General features: G+C 40.3%; 1 protein-coding gene across 2 annotated transcripts in view; it reads right to left on the reverse strand.

Annotated features, from left to right (window-relative positions):
• Positions 1-19,705, reverse strand: part of LOC116320566 (poliovirus receptor-like) — a 60,322-nt gene extending 40,617 nt beyond the window's left edge. Inside the window, exons 1-7 of one of the 2 annotated variants that reach the window (XM_039599845.1) lie at positions 19,541-19,705; positions 18,326-18,642; positions 15,763-16,104; positions 15,345-15,647; positions 14,395-14,488; positions 13,583-13,737; positions 12,049-12,841 (exon numbers count right to left, since the gene is read on the reverse strand). In XM_039599845.1, coding sequence (XP_039455779.1) covers positions 12,729-12,841; positions 13,583-13,737; positions 14,395-14,488; positions 15,345-15,647; positions 15,763-16,104; positions 18,326-18,473 — 1,155 coding nt within the window. In that variant the 5' untranslated portion in view covers positions 18,474-18,642; positions 19,541-19,705 and the 3' untranslated portion in view covers positions 12,049-12,728. Of the gene's footprint in view, positions 1-12,048; positions 12,842-13,582; positions 13,738-14,394; positions 14,489-15,344; positions 15,648-15,762; positions 16,105-18,325; positions 18,643-19,540 lie in introns of those variants that run through there. The other variant, XM_039599843.1, reaches the window with a different exon arrangement.
• Between the last annotated feature and the right edge of the window lie 2,381 nt (positions 19,706-22,086).

The raw sequence follows: 22,086 nt of genomic DNA on the forward strand, positions 1-22,086 counted from the left end.
TTTTACATTTTTTATTATTTGCTTTGCTGCTTTATGTTGATCTCTATGATATTCTTTTGCATACTATGTCGTTAGTTCTTGTGAGTTTTAGTTATTGAGGATTTTCTGGAGCTTGTTGTCTTTCAGTTTTCTTTCAGTTCCTCCTGTACCCTCTCGGACCCTCTGTTAGTCTGGGTTCTGTGTTTGCCTTTAACCTTTCAGTGCCTCCATTCCAGTTTAATATCTTGTTTCCTTGTTTAGTTATGCTTTGCTTCCTGTTTAAATTTTGGTATATTTATAGTTTTGCTTCCTTTGCCATGTTTTGAAGTAGCTTCAGGTGTTTATTTGTTTTTTTCTTACCCTCTCCCCAATTACCTCTTGTGTATAGCTCGAATCTCACCTTCAGTTGTTGTCAGCAAATTGCTCAGTTAATCTGGTGATTTAGCACAAGCAATAAACATTTTGATAGCAGTTAATAGTGCGTGCTCTCACTGCTGTTGATGGATGCACATTAGAGCTTTGTAACTTTAAACTGGAATCTTTCAAACATCAAAGCTCACTAATGAAGAAGATGTGGAAATCGCTTGAGCTTGTGAAATTAATTTGAGTGATTGTCTGATTGATCTGTGATTCCTAGAGTGCAAAAGAGACACAAACAAACAATAAAACAATATTTAATGACTTTCTAAATCACCAAATTGATCTGCAACCATCCCTGTGGTTTCAGTAAGGTACAGCTTAACAACTTGAATTCTGTCGCGGCTGCGACGTTAGTTGTGTGAAGTGGAGAGAAGGACCCAAGTGCAAGCACAGATGTAGGATTTGTTATGATATAACTTTTTTACAGAGGGGGAACACAAACTACAAACAAGAGCTGAACATAAGAGCTGCTACACTGCAAAACCTAAACTGGAAAGACTAACTAAACAAACCTGAAACGCAGATAGAACACAGGGAATGACAGGCAAAGATGACATTGAGGGTGACATGCAGAAAGCTACACAGAAGACAGACCAATAACAAGTAGAAAAAAAGACTTAAATACACACTGGAGTAATCAGGTAATGGGAGACAGGAGGGGAAAGGGATTGAGAGAAATCAGAGCCGACGAGACAAGGGGGAGCAAAACCAGACACACTTATACAGTGGCTTGCAAAAGTATTCGGCCCCCTTGAACTTTTCCACATTTTGTCACATTAAAGCCACAAACATGAATCAATTTTATTGGAATTCCACGTGAAAGACCAATACAAAGTGGTGTACACGTGAGAAGTGGAGCAAAAATCATACATGATTCCAAACATTTTTTACAAATAAATAACTGCAAAGTGGGGTGTGCGTAATTATTCAGCCCCCTGAGTCAATACTTTGTAGAACCACCTTTTGCTGCAATTACAGCTGCCAGTCTTTTAGGGTATGTCTCTACCAGCTTTGCACATCTACAGACTGAAATCTTTGCCCATTCTTCTTTGCAAAACAGCTCCAGCTCAGTCAGATTAGATGGACAGCGTTCGTGAACAGCAGTTTTCAGATCTTGCCACAGATTCTCGATTGGATTTAGATCTGGACTTTGACTGGGCCATTCTAACACATGGATATGTTTTGTTTTAAACCATCCCATTGTTGCCCTGGCTTTATGTTTAGGGTCGTTGTCCTGCTGGAAGGTGAACCTCCGCCCCAGTCTCAAGTCTTTTGCAGACTCCAAGAGGTTTTCTTCCAAGATTGCCCTGTATTTGGCTCCATCCATCTTCCCATCAACTTTGACCAGCTTCCTGTCCCTGCTGAAGAGAAGCACCCCAGAGCATGATGCTGCCACCACCATATTTGACAGTGGGGATGGTGTGTTCAGAGTGATGTGCAGTGTTAGTTTTCCGCCACACATAGCGTTTTGCATTTTGGCCAAAAGTTCCATTTTGGTCTCATCTGACCAGAGCACCTTCTTCCACATGTTTGCTGTGTCCCCACATGGCTTGTGGCAAACTGCAAACGGGACTTCTTATGGTTTTCTGTTAACAATGGCTTTCTTCTTGCCACTCTTCCATAAAGGCCAACTTTGTGCAGTGCACGACTAATAGTTGTCCTATGGACAGATTCCCCACCTGAGCTGTAGATCTCTGCAGCTCGTCCAGAGTCACCACGGGCCTCTTGGCTGCATTTCTGATCAGCGCTCTCCTTGTTCGGCCTGTGAGTTTAGGTGGACGGCCTTGTCTTGGTAGGTTTACAGTTGTGCCATACTCCTTCCATTTCTGAATGATCGCTTGAACAGTGCTCCGTGGGGTGTTCAAGGCTTGGGAAATCTTTTGTAGCCTAAGCCTGCTTTAAATTTCTCAATAACTTTATCCCTGACCTGTCTGGTGTGTTCTTTGGACTTCATGGTGTTGTTGCTCCCAATATTCTCTTAGACAACCTCTGAGGCCGTCACAGGGCAGTTGTGGAGCTGTTTTGCAAAGAAGAATGGGCAAGGATTTCAGTCTGTAGATGTGCAAAGCTGGTAGAGACATACCCTAAAAGACTGGCAGCTGTAATTGCAGCAAAAGGTGGTTCTACAAAGTATTGACTCAGGGGGCTGAATAATTACGCACACCCCACTTTGCAGTTATTTATTTGTAAAAAATGTTTGGAATCATGTATGATTTTCATTCCACTTCTCACGTGTACACCACTTTGTGTTGGTCTTTCACGTGGAATTCCAATAAAATTGATTCATGTTTGTGGCTTTAATGTGACAAAATGTGGAAAAGTTCAAGGGGGCCGAATACTTTTGCAAGCCACTGTATAAAGCGCCTTGAGGCGACTGTTGTTGTGTTTCGGCGCTATATAAATAAAATTGAATTGAATTGAACACTGGACACAGGACAGAGACTATCAAAGTAAAACGGGAAATTCAACAGGTATGCACAGACATTAGCTTAACACTAAGACATCAGACATGGCAACAGGGAGGGAACACAGAGATGTTGGACCAGGCACAGAGACACAGAACAAAAGGAGCTCAAAATCAAAAAACAGATGCCAAACCCTAAAAACAAGATAATCCTAAGAGGAATTAACTTGAAACATAAGATAATAATCAAAACCAAAACCACTGAGTCCACAGGCTCACGACCATAACACATTCATCAAATCTATTCTGCCAGCAGAGAATCAATATCATATTATGACATTTGTTAAGTATCTAAATGAATTTAATAAACCATTTGAAATTTGTTATACATTTTTTTTTGCTGCCAATAGAAAAAGAAAAGGAATAAAATCAGAGAAACACTAAGATATTACACAGTATTAAAAAAATAAATAAAAAAATTATACCTTCCCACTGTCGTGCACAGGGGTCCAAGAGATATTTTAAGAATTGTGAGGTTATTTTCTGCATAATCGATTGTTCAGTTACAGCATAAGTTACCATAGCAAGCTATAGCAGTAAGCAGTGAACCAGAAAATCCAGTGTTAACCCTGAAGTTACCCAGATAGGCCAAAATCAGACTTATGCAGGTAATTGTATTATAGGCTTAGGCCTCTAGATTTAAAACAAGGTATTAACATGGTGAAAAGTTTCCATGGATATGAATGGGTTACTTTTTGGTTGTCTTGGTTATCTTTAAAAAAATAATAATAACATTTTTTTGATCAATAATAAACTCCAGTAAGGAGCACCACTCGTCAAGCATGAGAGAGTCTGTGAAGGTTTATTACTGGAAAACAATTTCAGTTCTCACATCAAATGTTTCTGGCAATCTGTACGTTCTGCAGCTGTGGACTGTTGTAGAGCCCTTTGTGTGACCCTGAGGGATGAGGGACGTTTGTGTCACAGGAAGAGATGTTTGTTGTCAAGATTATGTTGACTTACCTCGAACTGACTTTTATTTACTTCACTTGAAGTAAGTGAAAAAATGCTGTATGCATCCTCCTTTTATTTAATTTAGTTAGTCTGGTTAAAGTAAGTGCTCAACGTTTACTTATTGGCTGGTAATATGTGGGCAATACATGACGGGTTAATTTATATGTATCTATATCTTTACATGATTATCAGCATATGCATAAGAAAAAGAACCCCCTAAAACCTCTACATACCATCATACCTCCACTCAGGAGCACAGTCAGCAGCACCAGACGACACAGTATCACACACTTTCACATGCTTTGGTGCAAATACAACGGTTGTTAGACTGAGAAGGAAACTGCCAACATTCCTCTGGCACATCAAACGTGAACAAATGTCCCGCCCAAGAGTTCTTAAACAGTACCTCTTTGTGAACGTGTTTCTGGCTGTTACTGTGGTCAGGCTGTGTGTAGACTTTCAAGGTGTGCATAGTTTCAAGTAAAGCTTACTAATAATGTTGCTTTTTACTCTACTGTGTACAGTGACCTTGAGTGTTTTGAAAGGCGCTTTCAAATAAAATGTATTATTATTATTATTATTATTATTAATAATGTGTTACCTATATACATTTAAAATAGACTCAAACTGTTCATTAGTGCAAAACCGTAGTGCTTCCAGCATCCTCAGTACTGCTGTGTTGCTGTAATTCTGCCAGTGAACATTACTGTAATATGATTACCAGAATTATAAATAGCTGCGTCCTTTAAAAAGGAAGTTTCTGCTGTTACCTTTACAGAGTCAAAGTATTTGAAAAAGCCACAAAGTACTTTCAAAGCTTGCAAGATCCAAATACCTAGACTCTTAGGTAGTTTCTCCCACACCCTGGTAAAATAAACCACATTTAAACACATGTGATGTTCCACAGGCTTTTTCCAAAAGTACTGCATTTTTGCACAGTTACCAAGTGCTGTAGCCTAAAACACATGACACCTGTTTGTGATTGTTATAAAGTATTAATTAATTATTTAGTTAAATAGGGCATATTTACCATCATTACACGTGGTGTAATCCACTGGTAAATTATTTGGGTTCATTTAAGCAGTCAAACCTCACTCCCACCTCACTAACACCAACTCAAAAAAGAGCTCCTGTACATCACTTTTAGCAAGCAGGCTGGGCTGAAGTACAACATATTGATAAAATATAAAGTTCTTTTTAAGTACTTAGAAGCATTTATTGAAAAGACTGAACAATCTTCACAGCAGTCCTTCAATTTCAGTATCAGGAGCATTAAAGTTGGTCTAGGTTGAGAACACTTTTGTCCCATAGTTCCACAACTATTGTGTAGAGGTAATGTTCACCAGAAAGTGTTATCTGTTATGATTCACTCTGGTAACATGCATCTGTTCTCACAAGCCCTATGTTTCAGTGGCAGTTGAATGAATTCTTGTGTCCACCAGAGGGTAGTGTTGATCCAGAAATGAGGGATTTAGCTGCAATTCTGTGTCTATGCCAAGTTGTATAATCTGCTTCTATCCAATGATTAATATCATACTTTATTTTGTTATTGGCTTTAATACTGAATGTGAAAGAATCATTGAAATGGGTGTTTATATTATTTCCTACTTGTACCAATTTCAGAACCAAATCCTTACTCGAAAGCCAGAGTGTGTGCTTAATGTGTGGCAGCAAATACAGTCCTTAAATACTGTGACATAGTCTCATGTCTCTGACTGGATATTATCACACGGGGACCCGACTGAACCATGTCCTAGAGATCGTGGGTTATTGTGTCCACTATAATAATGTTGGGATGAAACAAGTATGACGCAAATACATTTTTAAGCAGAACCACAGGAATTCTCCAGGCTTCTTGAAGGACGTTCAACGCTCTTCTTCGGATGTTGGCTGCCTTTTTGTCTTTTCTGTATCAAGATGATCCCACATTGTTTCAATAAAGTTGAGTTTCATTGTGTGTTTTTCTTTCCAGGAAAGCTTCTATTATATATAATGAAAAATTTCAAATTTTAGTTCATCACTTGATAAGACCTGATATCTCTGATTTTAATCACAGTTCTTGTGTTGTCTGACATTTTTTGTATATTCAAAATATTATTATGTGTTTTTGTTACAGAGTGCTTGAAACAAAGTGCCAGAAGATATTATTTAAAATGGGTTCTTTGCTAAGCTGTCTATTACTGGCTGATCTGCTGAGTTTGCTGCCTTTTGTTTAATGCATGAATGATTTATATTTCAGTGTTAAGTGTCTTTGTGTTCTGGGCCAGCCCTGCTGTGGTATGTTTGCTGTGCTTTAACTTTGTGTCTACAAGCAGAGTCCTGTTAACTGTGTTCACAGGCTTGTAAATCAGTCTGCAAAGTCAGAGAATAAAATATTGAGAAATTTCTTCTTTTTTGTTTTAATGATTTGAGAGCATTGATCCAAGTATCCAATAAAAATAAAGCTGGATAGAATCAAGTTTAGATACCAGACAATAAAACATTTCAGTTTCACCACAGGGTCCATCAAGCTCTCAGTCATGTCACATTATTAACACCAGTCGAAAGAAGAAGAAGAAGAGTTTGCTGTCTCAACCATTGAATAAATCAGTTAATGTAGTTTTAGAGCTACTTAGGATAAAAAAAGAAACACTTAATATTTAAACACACTAACACTGCGTTTACCAGGAATTTCTCATTTTTAATGGATCCGCAGTGAAGTACAGAAAGAGAAGCCAAGGACTGCTGAGTGACACTGGTGCAGTTTAATGTGAAAATAATTTATGTGTAATCAAATTTACAGTGCAAATAAAACTGCTTTGCGAAAAAAAAAAGGTTTTTTTTTATTCCACTGTCGGTTTGTGAACATAATGGATTTAGTTTAAGTTTTAAAGTTAAACTCCAACTCATTTGACAATTTGACAACAAATGATTTTTTTTTAAAAATCACCACAGTTTCTTCCTGTGCATGGATCTGGATTTTAAAATGTTCAGTTTTTGTGGTGAGCTGTTCAATAATCAACAACATTTACTTCAAAGCACATTGGTCGAGAACCTCAGGGTATCACAATTTAATTTTTTAATTGTTAGTTTCTTGACCTCTGTGTATTTTCAATGTTCACTCAGTGTGGACCGACACATTGACAACAATGTCTCAGTCAGTAACATTTTCCCTCCTTCACTTTCCAGTTTACAGCCTTCAGCTATGTGTCAGAATACACAGTGTGTGGCAGGCAGATGTGAGAATAACAGAAGGAATTAAAATACCAAGAAGACACATGGCCAGAGGGAGATTACGATACTGGACGGAGGGAGACAGAGAATATATACGAGAGGGAGTCAGGGGGGGAGAGGAAACACCTGTGTACACAAACATGATCTAACGGATGAGACAGGGGGAGCTAAACTGAACATGATGCACACAGGATGAAAAAAACTGTCAGAATGAAACAGAAAACACCAGGAACACACACTAAGACGCAGACTAAATACAGGGAACACAGAGAGGACCCAGGGTGACAGAGCAAGGGACGGGAACAGCAAACGACATAATTCAGGAGCCAAACTGGCAAATAAACATGGAGACAAGATTGACTTAACAGGTAGAGACTGGGGGAAGGACACAGAGACAGGACAAAACCGTGAAGGGGACTAAACAACCTAAACTAGAAATATAGATAAACTCAAAAGCACAAGAAAACCAAACTAAGAAACATAAGTCACACGGAGAATATAAAAATAATGTATAAACAAGACGTAAAAATCCATAAACACAAAACACCAAGTAGGGGTCCAAGGAAGGGAGTCCTGATTTTAATGCTTGAGATTACAATTCTCAGCATCTAAACTGCAAAACAAACATGTTTGCACATTTATCTTTTATAGGTGTTCAAGTTCTGTGAAAAATTTAAGGATGCTAAGGAAAAAGAACAAAATATAACAAAAAAAACCCTGAAAAAACACCCCAACCTTAATATGTGGTACACAAAGCCATTAAGAAGTGAGGGTGAATAAAAGGAAAAAGCTGTACAAAGGCATTAAATGTGCTTCTCTTGGTTCCTCCCTCTTTCACAGTTACACACTCGAATGAGTCCTCTGAAATGTAACAGAGAATTCAAAAATCAAACACAGAACTGTATAAACCCTGAACTGAGGAAATACTGATGTCAAAATAATGTTTCATACATGTTTGAATCCTGTCATGTCAGGCATAACCATAAATCTTGGTTTAGTTTCAAGGAGTAATCCTTTCAAACACATTCAGAGTTGTCACTGCCTCACTTACAATCACCTTTGTCTGAAAACAGCATATTAGGTTTCTTGGTCTTTGTTAGAAAAATCCTCTTATTAAGTGAGACAGACAGAGTAGCGAGTTCCAACATGGTTATTTTACTTGCAAGGAAGCAAAAGCAAACACCATGAGTGTCTATGTGAGTGCTCACTGGGGCAATCCTGTGTGTTTCATTTATACACTTCTTCCAGAATTATCCTGGGAACAGATTTGTGTGTGACGCTCTAACAGAAAAGCAGTTCAGTTACACGATGTACTCGTACAACAGATAGCAGAGCCGCAAAAACAAGGCCTGAGAAAAGATCAAATTAGAGGGTCAGAGAGACAGATACATTCCTTCAGCTTACTCTAAATAGTGATGCATAACTTTAATAATATTTATATTCTTTCCCTCGTGTTTAGGCTACACTCCTATATGATATTTACACAAATGCACTGTACTGTGTTTCTCTGTTAATACATTAGGCTCTCTCCTGTCTAGATTTTCAGCTTAACTGTTATTATCGAATTACACTTCAGTACTGTCCATAGCATCATCACAGGGCTGTAGGTCATCTTTTTAGTTGTTCTCTTTTTGCCCTATCTGGTAATACATTTAGATGGTCTTGGTTAGAACAGTGTCAGTTAGCCTCTGGAATGATTTTTTCAGGCGGGGAATGAAGCAGCATCCACAGACAGTCAACAAGGCAGCTGCAGAGACTAAAAGAGAAGAGACACTCCCGGCACTTACAGGTAAGTGATGCAAAGATCTATATGTCTCGATCGGGGGCAGTAAAGTACTTCTAAACAACTGCAGAACAAGTGCTAAGCTGGCTGGACCCATACCTGATGTCAGTTGAAATGATAATGTGGCTTGGGTTGGTCTAGCAGGTGCAAATGCCACACACCTCGAAACATTAGCTTGGGAGATGGTCGAAAACACAATCTAACAACTGTATCTCTAACACTTCTTTAGCATTTGTTATAGTTAGGGTCATTTCTACTTTGAGGTTTGTGTGTTGGAAATACAGGAACTGTGTCAGTGATTTACTATTTTAAACAATGAAAATGGGCCGGTGCCTGATGCCCAAATACCTAATGCGTCCAACCCTGTGTCCCTTATCTCAACATTTTTCAAATATATTATGCCCTTATTTTCTTAACCTACTTTCTTTATAATGGTGAGGCGACCCTTTACTCTGTGTATTAGCAGGTGTCCCCAGTCAGGGCCTGTATTAGACACTACAAGCATTATAATAACATTTGCCTGTCATTTGACTGTGCTGATGTCTCCTTATTTTAAAAAAAGAGAAAGACTGCTTATGAAGGTTACTTTTTTTTTTTTTTTTTTTCCTGTCCCGTTTGGTTCTTTAGCCATCAGAATTGTTGTCTGATGGCCAACAAAGTTACCCAACGGATTTACTTTACCAAGTGGATCATCACGGCCTTGCCGTATTGGTCCATTTGATCGACCTTTGTATTATTTTATTTTATTTTATTTTATTTTATTTTATTTTATTTTATTTTCAGTTGTTACAGACAGGACAGACATGGCTGGGGGATAGGAAAGGGAGAAAGAAAGAGAGGAAGGAAAAAGAAAAACAGAGGAGAAGAGGGGGACAGTAAGAAAGGGCACTTAAAATGAAAATATCTCCCAGATCACCTGTTGAGAGAGTAAGAAAAAAAAGAGAAAACAAGCAAAAAGAGTAAATGGACTGATTCTTAAATAGCGCTTTTCTACTCTCCCGGAGTACTCAAAGCACTGCATACAACATGCCTCATTCACACCCACTCATACAAGCACTTCTAAACACAAGTGCAAACTAAGCTACATTTACACTCCGATGAACACATCGGAAGGCAACTTGGGGTTAGTATCTTGCCCAAGGATATTTGGCATGCAGACTGGGGAAGCCAAGAATTGAACCACTAACCTTCCAATCAGTAGCTGAGCTGCTCTACCACCTGAGCCACAGCCACTCTAAAAGTAGCATAATAAACAAAACACCATCGCTTTAATCTAGCTAAGTGTAAATAATAGTACTAGATATTGAATGTTGTTGTGTAGCACGCAGGACTGACAGCACACAATGTGCTTTGAGGTAGCAGCGAAGAAAGGTGTAGTTTTTGTCAATGAACAGCGAATACACGTGTGCACACCTGTGAGCACACCTGTGTGGACCAGCGGGCTTGTATTCAAAAGGTTTATCTATGAAATGATCTCCTAGAGGGTGTGGGGAGCCATGGCCCCATCCCCCAGGGCATGAAGCAGGCATTGAGGAAATCCAGGCCCCAGACATCCAGAGGCTCCCAGAGTGCAAGAGCCCAAGGACGATCATCGGAGGGGCATCTGTGCCACCCTCAGAGCTGAAGAGAGTCCCAGATGAGAGGTCACCCAGCAGCCACGGAGTAGAAGCCAGTTTTTTTTTTGTTGTTGTTGTTTTTTTATGTATATTCAAACATAACTGAAGATTAGCTCTGAAATTGCCAGCTCTGGCCATGGATCACATAAGCAAAAACTGAGAGGAGGGTGGTTGGCTTAATAGTCACAGGAAGAACTGGATCGAGTGACTGACCTGGTTAAATAGTGGAAAATGAAATCATATAGAATTTTCTGATCCTGAATCACTGAAAACATGAATTTCAATGATCAGCCAGACAACCGTTATAAAACTGCAAGGCATCTGCAATGCCTCCAGAGAGGAGTCTATCTCATCTCTGCAGGGTACAGAAACCTTCTGAGCCTTCTTAAATTCTGGTGGCGTCTGGAGTTATGCCTTCATCTACAGAGGCAGTGAACTCTGTTTTTGTGGTTGTTAATGATATCACTGAACCTCTCAGTTGTTCAGGACAACTTGTACCTTCCTACACAGTGGGGCTGATAGCCCCTAGAGATACGCCAGGAGGATATAATTCTCACATTGTTAATAATGGACCAAACAAGGCATGTGCGTGTCTTATGTCCAGTTAGACATGCACGTGCATGTCTTTAGATTGTGGGAAGAAACTGCAGTACCCGCAGAGAACCCATGTGAACATGTGGAGAACATGCAAACTGCACACAGAAAAGACCGAGCTAGATGGTGGCGTCAAATTAAGGACCTTTTGCTGTGAGGCATCACAGTGCTAATCACCATGCAATATGCTGCTTGTCCAAAGAAACATGATAACAGCACAGTATGTCAAATCCACTAAATCACTAAAATTAATATTAAATCAGCGTTTAATGTTGCCATGGTTCCCTCCTCAATCGCACCTTAAAAAAGCCTTAAATTGCTGAAAAGAAATCCTGAGTTACTGTTTTAAAAGTGCTTACTGAGAAGATGTTATTTCTACATTGTTTAATAGGTTTGATTGCTTTCTGTGTAATCCGCATAGAAAGGAATTCACTAGTGCTGATGTAGCATGCTTATCGCCAGTATATCAGGGGTAATGTTGCTTACCTGTGCTTCTCCAACAGTTTCTCTTTTTATTTATTTCTGCTCAGGAGGCATTGAGTAACTTGTGAATCATTTGCGGTGCATGAGTGATATAGCTGGATAGTTTAGTGACGACACTACTCAACACCTGATCTATCAAATTCTGGGTTTGAATCTGCCTCAATTGATAAAGCCCATGTCACGTGTTGAGGAACTAAGAATGCTGATGAGAAGTAGGCTATTGGAACAACGTATACATGGAAAGGAATTTTATCCAATGCATGTGGGAACTATTGGTGGACAGGACATTTTTCAATATTTTTCAGTGGGTAAGCAATGTCAATGCAACCTAATGCCTCCCCAGTTGAATCGTCGGGTGGAGGTAAACATTATTGTACTTGCTTCTTGGTGATAAGAAAGCCAAATTAAAGCTCCTGAATCCCTCCTGAAGCAATTCAAGTGCAAAACTCGTAATTTTAGTTGAAGGCGTTGAACAAAACTACTGTATTACATGAAGCTGAACTGTAAATGGAGAAACATAAACATAATCATAAAACAGACTGTTCGGTTTGAATACTTTATTGTATCCTTTGTAGGCAATGGGAGAAGTCTTAGAGAGCATTGGAGAATGGATTTTCTCTTCTTGATCCTTTCCAAGCCCTTTAATCTCAGGCTTTTCAGTTTCTTATTCTTGGCTCTTCTTGTTTTTAACTTTGTGTTCAGGATGTAAGATCCAGCCAAGTTGGAGTGACATCAAGGGACTGAGTCAGTCACTGCAGAATAATACGCTACCTTCAAAACCTCCTGGGCTTCTTTTTCAGTGTGTTTTGGATCATTGTCCATCTGTACTGCGAGGCAAATAATCAACTTTAATGGCTGAAACTAAAGTATACAACACATGTTTTCAAATAAAAATACAAATAAACATCAGAGACCCAGAACATGAGAATTAATTCATTGTTTTAAGAGGATGTTGTAATTTTCAGATTACGAGCTTTTCTAAAGGCTTCCATAGTTTCCCTGACATCATTCTGGTTCAGGTCCAATCACAATTACACCAGTCTAAATATAACCAGACAACGTTTATACTGTGTGTATATATAACAAAAAATATTGTTGTCTGACCCCCTGCAATTGAGGCTTGGTCTATTTTTATTTACTAAAACTTCAAAAGCTATTTGTACATTGTGTACATATCCTTTAATATTAGGAGTACAGTGCTACATATTAAGTACATCCAGGGTTATTGTTGTAAGCACTTTTGAAAACATCCAGATTTATAAAAGAACCATGTAGCTCCGATGACATCCAGGGAAAGCAAAAGACCAAATGAGGCCCAAGCAGCAGAGCATGCTCCTGCAGAGACACAAGAAGGAAGAATATATTGAGAAGGAGATGATTAGTTGTTTTCTGTTTATTGGAATTTAGTTTTATATTTCACATTTAAATGAGTTGGACAGTATTCAAACAACCCTAACCTGACACCTGTATCCAATACATTGAAAAATGTTTTCCAACAGACAAGATCTGACATAGAAAACAATGTGAGACAAATTTGATATGAAAAGAACTTCAAGCTAAGACATGCTCTTAAAGAAGCTTAAAGAACTGGTCGTATTACACTGAGTGGAGCATCACTCATCGATTCATTAATATATCTCTAGGGTAATCAAACCACTTCTTTAACGTAACTATTCTCCAAGGAATTCTAGCTTCTAGGGCATGATGCGAATACTTAAATATGGAGAGAAAATTATATGGAATAATTTTACTCATAGTCTAGATATTCAAGTCTCTGTTTATATCTTTCAATAGGAGAAAACAAAAAAAGAAAACAGAGTAACATCTAAATGACACAACATCCACAAAAGCTCAGATCTAAAAAAGAGAAACAAAATAATAATAATAATAATAATAATAATAATGCATTGGATTTATATAGCGCTTTTCAAGGCACCCAAAGCGCTTTACAATGACATTATTCATTCACACACTGGTGGAGGCAAGCTACGGTTGTAGCCACAGCTGCTCTGGGGCAGACTGACAGAAGAAGATAAATTTGGACAAACTGCACAGCTAAATCCAAACTGATCTCACCTGATGCCACATGCACATAGAGCTGACCATGTTTTATTCCATATGAGTTAGCTGCTTCACACTGATAGAGGCCATTTAGATATGCGGTCAGACTCAACAGTTGTAGCTTTGCACCCTCTTCTTTGACAGCAGACTGCATGAAAGACTGCCCAGATCTGGAAAAAACGTGAATGAGGCTCAACATTAAATATACATAAAGTGAGTGAGTTGTGATTTGTGCCAAAAGTTAAAATGAAAAGTTAAACAAATTTCAGTCTTTGTGATAGTATTTTTCTTTATTCAAACACAAGACATTATGTTAAAGGAGACAATACTTGGACTACAGCTTGAGCTGTGGGGGAATTAAAGCAGTTGACAAAGTCTTTGTCTTTGGTGAAAAGCAGATAAAGAGCAATTCAGAAAACCCTATGAAGAGTGGGTTTTCACAGTGGGGTTATCAAGGCCCAACCCAGAAACGAGGCAAACGGCGAGGGGGAATCCCTGGGGGCGAGGCTTTAATCCAAGCCACCCCATTAAGCATATCCTGAAGAAACAACATGTGAAGGAAGTGTCCTAGGTGTTAGGTACAGTGTGTATCAGGGGCAGTCAAGGCAGAGATTTTTGATATTGTGGGTGTGTCTTGGTAGAGGAGATCTGGGGTGGTGTAAATATAGCTCTATCTATATTCCAAATATAGCAAAAGTCTGTTGATAAATATCAAAAAATTTTCTTCACACCCAACTCTGCTATGGTACTTTAAATCCGATAGGACCACTAGCACAGTGTGCTTAAAAAACATGCCTTACGCAGTAAAAGAAATGTTTATACTTTACCTGCTCCAGGTAAAGTTTGCATTTGGGTTGGCTTCTGTCACACACTCAAATGAGTCCTCTGAAATCACTGAAATGTTCACTTCTGTAGGAGAGACTGCAAAAAATAGAGCGAGAAATGTGTTAATCTTTGAACTGAGAAAATATTTATGCTATCAAAATAACATCTCACATATGTTTTAGTAAATTTTGGTTAGTTTAGATTTTGTTTTAAAGCCATTTTAGAAAACAGTTATTTTCCTGCTTCATGGTTTTCATTGGCTCACTTACATACACTTAATGCTTTAAGCTCTAAATTTGAGATATATTGTCCTAAACAAGCATACTGTTGTGTTACTTATTTTATACTGTTGTTTAGGAGTCCAAAATAAACTTTCATACTAAAGCTTATTGCAGTGGAAACTGTTAACAGGGTTTTATGATTATTTTTTCTCTGCATACAGACAACAAACAAGTAAAATTACTGATCAAACAATAATATTTTTTCTATTTTAATATTCTTTAGTTACTATTTTATGTGACCGAGGTAAAATGTTACAGTCCCACTCAACATAGAGAAGTAAGGAGAAGCGTGTCTCAATTTAATACTTAATGCTACTTGTTATAAAAAAGTGTGTGTCTGTTTTTGTTAAAAACACTGATGTAGGGTTTGTAAAAAGAACTGAAAGTACAGACATTACATTATTACATTATTTATAAACAAATGTATTTTATCATTAGATAATGAAACTATTTTTGTCTCATGGCTGGATGACTGGTACAGAGTAATTTGACACTGTGACAAGAGGTTTTTGCTCATTTCAGTTCAGTAGCATCACCTTATGGTTTAATGTAAACGTGGGTGTGTCTGGCTGTGCACCTTGTTAAATAGCAAATTAAATAATTAAAATTATTAAATGGACAGCGACACAAAAGAGGGAAAATAATAAACTCTATTAACAGCTGATACTCACAGTAGATCTGTATGGTGAAGGGCAGGGTTTCTTCTTTAGTCAGGGAGTCACCGCTGATGACACACTGGACCTGGTGACCATTAATCTCTCTCGTAGGAACGCCAAACAGAGAGCTGACTGTGGTAGTTGTATCGTTGTCATACTGGGTGGAGATTGTCGTTGTCCTCACTTTGTCTCCCAAAGCACCAGTGAGCCACCTCACCTCTGCAGGAGGCTTCGAGCCAGCAGCCGTGCAGGTAGCAAATAAAACCTCTTCTGTGCCCAAAGTGGGAAGATTGTCCTTGATGTTTGTGAAAGGAGGCACTAGGAGAGTTACAGCACTTAAATAAATCAACACGCAAGCAGGATGGTGAAAGTAACTCGTTCTCTATGTCACACACAAACACCTAGAGTATTTTAAATTAATATTTTTTCATACCGAGCAAGTTTAGAGGTATCTCAGTCTTCTGATTTCCACTGGGAAACAAGGTGAAGATGCATGTGTAGCTGCCTTCATCCTTCAGGGTAACATTGGATAACTGGAGTGTTCCATTTTTGTTGTTAAAATTCCCGATATATTTAAATCTATCATCATGTCCACGGACAAACTGGAGCCGATTTCCAGGTTGGATGGTAATAAAATTGTCATTGTGAGGTTTTGCTCTTGTCCTCCTTTGCCAGGTAATCTGTGTCAGGTCATCATTGGTATCAGTGACATGACACGGTAAGGTGGCCGTATCTCCTTGAACCACTGTCACACTTCCACCAATCACCTGCAGAGCTGTAAAGAGAATGAAACACTATAAAACTGAACTGAAAAAAGCAGAAACAGAGGACCCAAAAAGCTTTACAGGTTTAAACACTAAAGTACAAGTTTAATTATGTCAGGCCTCCTCAAAAACTCTTGAGGGAGAGGCTGGAATTTCATTAGAAACTTGATGTATCGAATCTGTGTGATACAGTGCATCTTAGATGGAGCTAAATGAGAATGCCATAGATCTTACACACCAAGTTGATTGTCTTATTTCACAGGTTTGGCACATTCTTCATAAAACAAAAATGAAAAATAAAGTCCACTTTGGACTTTCAGTCTTTGTGATAGTATTTGTAGGGATAAGTAAACTGATTATAGGCAGTTGAAAGTCATGGCTGTATTGCTAAAAACAGGACTAGCTGGATTATATTCTATGCTCCAGCTACTGACTTAGCAAACACACCTTCAGCATGACTTGAATTTTCACAGCAGTTTGAAAAAGAAGTGTCTAAAATTACTGTAACAGTTCGAGGTGTTGGCAATGGCCCTTTGCAGAGAAGGTAACACCCATATTTTGATTTAATGGTCTCATTCCTTGCCTATGCATCATGATTGTAAATTCTGGGGTGTGCAGTTTTGTTTAACCTTGCTGACAGACAAAGTAATGACTAAGTAGAGGATATGTAAAGGTGTTTTTGCTCGTTTCCCACATACTGTGTCTGAGAGTGAAACAACGTGAAATTTGATCATCATCTTATAAACATTTTTTTAGCATTATCCAAATTTAGCTGTGGCTCAAACTGGTATCTATAAGCATATTTAGAAACTCAACACTAATTTGGGAACTTATTACACAAAGGCAAAATCACAAATTTAACAAATATATGGACTATAAAAAATTCCTAGCCCAGCAGGTTCACAGCACAAGTTACCATGGGGAATGACCCCAGTAAGAACTCTATCACCTTTGTAGTACAGAAAATCAAGAATTAACCCCAGAGGTGCCAGTATAAGCTGCAAAAAAATTGCTATTATTTTAAAGATATTAATAAAAGTTTTTAGCAGTGCTCCAAGGTTAACCAGCCCCTTTTAATACTGTGAAAAGGTTGTGAATCATAAACCAGCCATGGATATTTTTTGTCATGATCACACTCTGAAAAGTAAAAAGCTAGGTTAACACATAATAGTTAAAATAAACTGTGCATTCTGACGGAGAAAAACACTTTATTTGCTGGTAACAAATTACAAAACTATCAGAAAAATGTAGATATGTTTCCTGTTAGAAAAGGTAAATACATAGAACTGTCTGAGCCTCTCGAGTTTCATACAATAACTCCAAAAATGATAGCTAGTTCTATCATAAACCAATAGAAACGTAGCACAGTTGACTGACACCAATTTTGTTTGATTTCATTACTGTGGGTGGGCTAGTTCCCCCATAGCAGATAGGTCTGGCCCGGATCTGGTGTCAAGCTGGCACTGCTGGCTGACTTCTGGCATGATAAGTGGTAAGTCATCCAGATATGGGCCAGGCATGTTTACCACTGGGTGGCTGGAGCTCAGGAGGTAGAGCAGGTCACCAATTGGAAGGTTAGTGGTTCGATCCCTGGCTCCTCCAGACTGCATGTCAAGACTGTCAATGTGTATGAATGTAGTTAGTTAGGAAGCACTCTGTTTAGAGAAAGTGTGTGTGTGTGATTGGGTGAATGTGGCGTGTTGTATAGAGCACTTTGAGTAATATGGGAGAGTAGAAAAGCGCTATATAAGAATCAGTCCTCAGCATGTTCACTCAAGTATGGTAAAGTGGTTCGTAATAAGCAAGCAAATAAGGCAGACTGTTGTAGACAACTCTGTGTTTAGATTTTCTCTGACTGAATTTCATACTTCACGTTGCAGGAGTTACGTTCTAATAATAACCCGCGATAGGTGAAATCCGCGAAGTAGCCAATGTTATATTTTACAATTATTATGGATGTCTTAAGGCTGTAAAACCCCTCATTATGCACATTAAACTCTTTTCTCAGACAGGCATGAGCATTTTCACACTTTTCTCTCTTGTTTTAATACTCTCAAAGTTCAAACCTGCGTAGAAAGTAAGTCCAGCATTATAGAATGAACCCAAAGGCACCCGCCGTCCCTCACATCACACAGCACAGGTTGACTTGAGTTACTTTTAATGTATCTATATCTTTACATGACTATCAAAAAAATGAGTGACATAGGCAACAAACAAACAGCTTCTACATACCGTCAGCATCTCTGCTCAGCAGGAGCGCAGCCAGGAGCACCAGACGACAGGGGATCATAGAGAATTTACTTAGTATGAAATTACTGACCAAGAAAACACAAAGAAAAGGTGCAGCTCCATCCATCCATCTGATCTTCTTTCTTGCCATTAGCTCATGGCTGCACCCAGGGGAGAACTTTGGGGATACGAGGAGCGATAATTACAATATAACACAAAAAGCACTCTGGCCATTTACGTAGTATACACCATTGGGAATCAGTTTCTCCTGCTTTAATAGTAGCAGACAGCGGGGTGAGACAGGAACTACCAACATTCCTCTGGGATCAAAAGAGAGAGAGAGAAAAAATCACACAGTAAGTCTTTGTTAGTGAACAGGTTTCTGCCTGTTACTGTGGCTAGGCTTTCAAGTAGAGTTCACTAGTAATTTATTACCAATACAAAAGAATTTGAAATAGTACTATTTTGTTATTTTCTTTCTGTGAACATTGTTACATTGTAACATGATCACAAGAAACAGCTTAGCCCTTTAAAAAGAAGTTTTAAAAGTACTTTGGAATGATACCTTTCAAATAAAAGAAAAAGAAAAAAACCCTCACAGAGAGCTTGCAAAGCTTCAAATAGCCATATTTATTTTTAAGGGAAGCTTTACCCCCGCCCTAGTGAAATAAACGACAAGTGGATTTCACAGGCTTTTACCAAAGATATTGCAGTTTTGCACAGTCATCAAAATTTAGAGGTTCAAAAGTAGATGGTCAAACCTAAACAAATTTAAATAGAAGGTCAATGATAAGAAATCCCTATCAGTGACCAGTTGTTTAGACCGTCCTAAACACAGGACAACTGTTTGTGAATTTATTCTAATACACACATTTAAATATATATATATATTTATATATATTTATATAAGAATAAATAAAGAAGAACAAAGAAGAAGTGTTAGTTGGGTTAACTGGCCTGTTTCACCATTTCATCACCACTGTTTTAACAATAGCTCTTTGTTTCTTTCGTCATTTTTTCTTCCTATTTTTAACGTTCATTGAGAAACTCCTCTGGGAGAATACCAAAAGAGGAGAGGGAGGTGATTGAGAACAGGTCGTTCCTGTTTCTGTGTTTTTTTTAATGCACCTGAAAATAGTTACTGAATATACACAAAATGCTTCTAAATAACAAATCTCCCAGCAACTTTTAAAACTTGCTCATTTTGTCTGAACTCACTCTTTATATCTTCTGTAGTATTGACGGCCAACAATAATGAACATTGAATATTGTTGCTAAGTAGAGTTGGATGTCTCGAGACCACTTTTACGTGGTCTTGGTCTCGTCTTGGTCTCGACGGACTTTTGTCTTGGTCTTGTCTTGGTCTCGACTGACTTTGGTCTCGGTCTTGGTCTCGGTCTTGCGTTCTCAAATCGACGTAGTGTTCGGGAGATTTGGAGTCAACCATCAGCGGAGCGGGGAGGGCGGGGGGCATACTGGGCTTAAGCCAGGGTCATTTTTTCAGAAGCATGGGGTCTTTTGGAGTGTAATTTATTAGTTAGATGCCTGACTGACAACTGTATAAAACAAAAACAACACACGAAGCGCAGAGCGCACCGTCGTAAATTCCCCCTAATTTTGGTATGATCCGAGCTCAGGCACTAGGCGACTGAGCGCAGCACACATGTAAGCGAGGGGGGAGAAGCTGCTCCCTGCGAATTTGCTGCAGACAGAGGAGAGCTTACGTTTGACCAGGTACCAAAGCAAATCATTCGTACTGTACAAATAATGTAAATATGACGGTGTATCACAAAAGATCGATATAAACTGATCACTTGGTTGCGTTACTTGCTCTTCGAGTGAATCAACAAATGGATAAATAAAAAGCCGAACGACAATGCTGATTTTTTTAGAGGGTCTTAGCTTACATTTCATATTTTCAGTTCTTACCCTCCACGGCTAAACAAACTCTCTGAATCAGTTTCAATTGTGTACTGATGTACACAACAATGGACATAAGGAGCTTCTTTCAAAGAAAAAACTCAGGTAGATGTTATTTTATATATTATGCTTTGTATGTTGTTCAGTATTGTAGCGGGCCAGGGCTGTTCGGGGATGTTATGGACATTTATGTTCTGTTTTGCAGTTACGTTTGTTGTTATGTTGTCATGGTAACAGGTGACGCTCCCTCTGTGTGTGTTTTCCGGTGAGAGAGCGCCTTTTTGTGTTGTTGTTGTTTTGGTTGCCGCGCTGAGCAGTTGCTAGCGGCAGTGTTCTCCAGAAAAGGCATAATAAACGGCTGTGCTTTCTGGCTAGCTCGCCGAAAGCAAGACCAAAGAAACCTCTGTCTCCTCCGTTTCCTGAGCTCGCCACATTGGTGTCAGAAGTGGGATAGCTCACCCTCGCCAGAATGGAGAGAGACATTCGGAGGCTAGAGCAAGCTATCGAGGAGAACATTACCCGTCTGGGAAACTGGCGATTGAGGAGAGAGGAAGCTAGCGGCCATGTAAGTCCCCCGACGGGTCCCGACGGCGCGAGTGCACCGCGGCGGCGGCCCACCGCGACCGATGCTAGGGCAATGCTTGATGGGCTGCCTCCGTCGGCCGACACACTGGGCCCCCGACGGCGAGCAGTGACGCCTGCAACGCCAGCTAAGGTACCGAAATATAACGGGCTAACCCCGCTAGAGCCCTACCTCTCACAAGTACGGCTAGCCGCGAGACATAATGGCTGGAGTGACGGCGAGGCTGCTACACACTTAGCGCTAGCATTGGAAGGAGATGCATTGCAGGTACTCCTTGACCTAGCCGCGTCAGAGCAGCATGAGCTCCAGGCCCTCACCATAGCACTCGAGAGGCGATTTGGGCAGCGGCACTCCACTGATCAGAGCAGGGAGCAGCTGACCAACCGGAGCCGTAGGCCGGGGGAGAGCCTGGGCACCTTTGCAGCGGATGTGTTGCTGTATGCTCGTCGTGGCTACCCAGAGTTCCCAGCAGCAGCCCGTGAGGAGCTTAGCCTGCATGCTTTCCTGCGTGGACTTTTTCCAGAGCGACTGCGCCAACACGTCCGCCTGGCCATGCCTCAGACTCTCAGTGAGGCGCTCCTTCAGGCTGAAAGGGCCGAGCTGGTGCTCACCTCGCCACCTAACCAGCAGGCGCGCCCCCCAAACTACCCTCAAATCAGAGCCGCAGACTGCGACGGGGAGGGGGCGGTCGCGGAGATATGCCAGCTGCAGCCCTCTGTGCCTCGGAGGCGTCGTCGTCGTCCCACCGACTGCTGTTACCGGTGCGATGAGCCTGGCCACGTGGCGCGTGACTGCCCAGCACCTGCCCCAACAGCCAGAACTACGAAGCCACAGGGAAACGGGGTGGGAGCGGTGTAGTGAGGGGACCACCGCCCCAGTTTCCTGCCCCCCTCCAAGGACGATGCACGGTGGTGGGCCGGGTTGGGCACCTCAAGGGACTCTACCTGAGCTGCTGCGTTGAGGGCCAGCCATGCCGGGCCCTGGTGGACACGGGGTCTGCCATCTCCCTGATACGACCTGGCGTGCTTCCTGGAACGTCCGGGTCGTTGGTCGAGGGTTGGTCGCCCACCGACACCCAGCTGATGACAGTGACGGGGGAGAGAGCTGATATGCGGGGGAAGAAACCGTTGCAGATCCGAGTGAAGGATCTGGAGCTGATTCACGACTTCTGGCTTGCGGACATCCAAGACCAGTGCATCATCGGCCTTGATCTGCTGACCCGCTGGGGGGCCTGCGTCGACACCGCAAAGCGGGCTATCAC

The sequence above is a fragment of the Oreochromis aureus genome, linkage group 16 (assembly GCF_013358895.1).
Source record: "Oreochromis aureus strain Israel breed Guangdong linkage group 16, ZZ_aureus, whole genome shotgun sequence".
NCBI classification, from domain to species: Eukaryota; Metazoa; Chordata; class Actinopteri; order Cichliformes; family Cichlidae; genus Oreochromis; species Oreochromis aureus.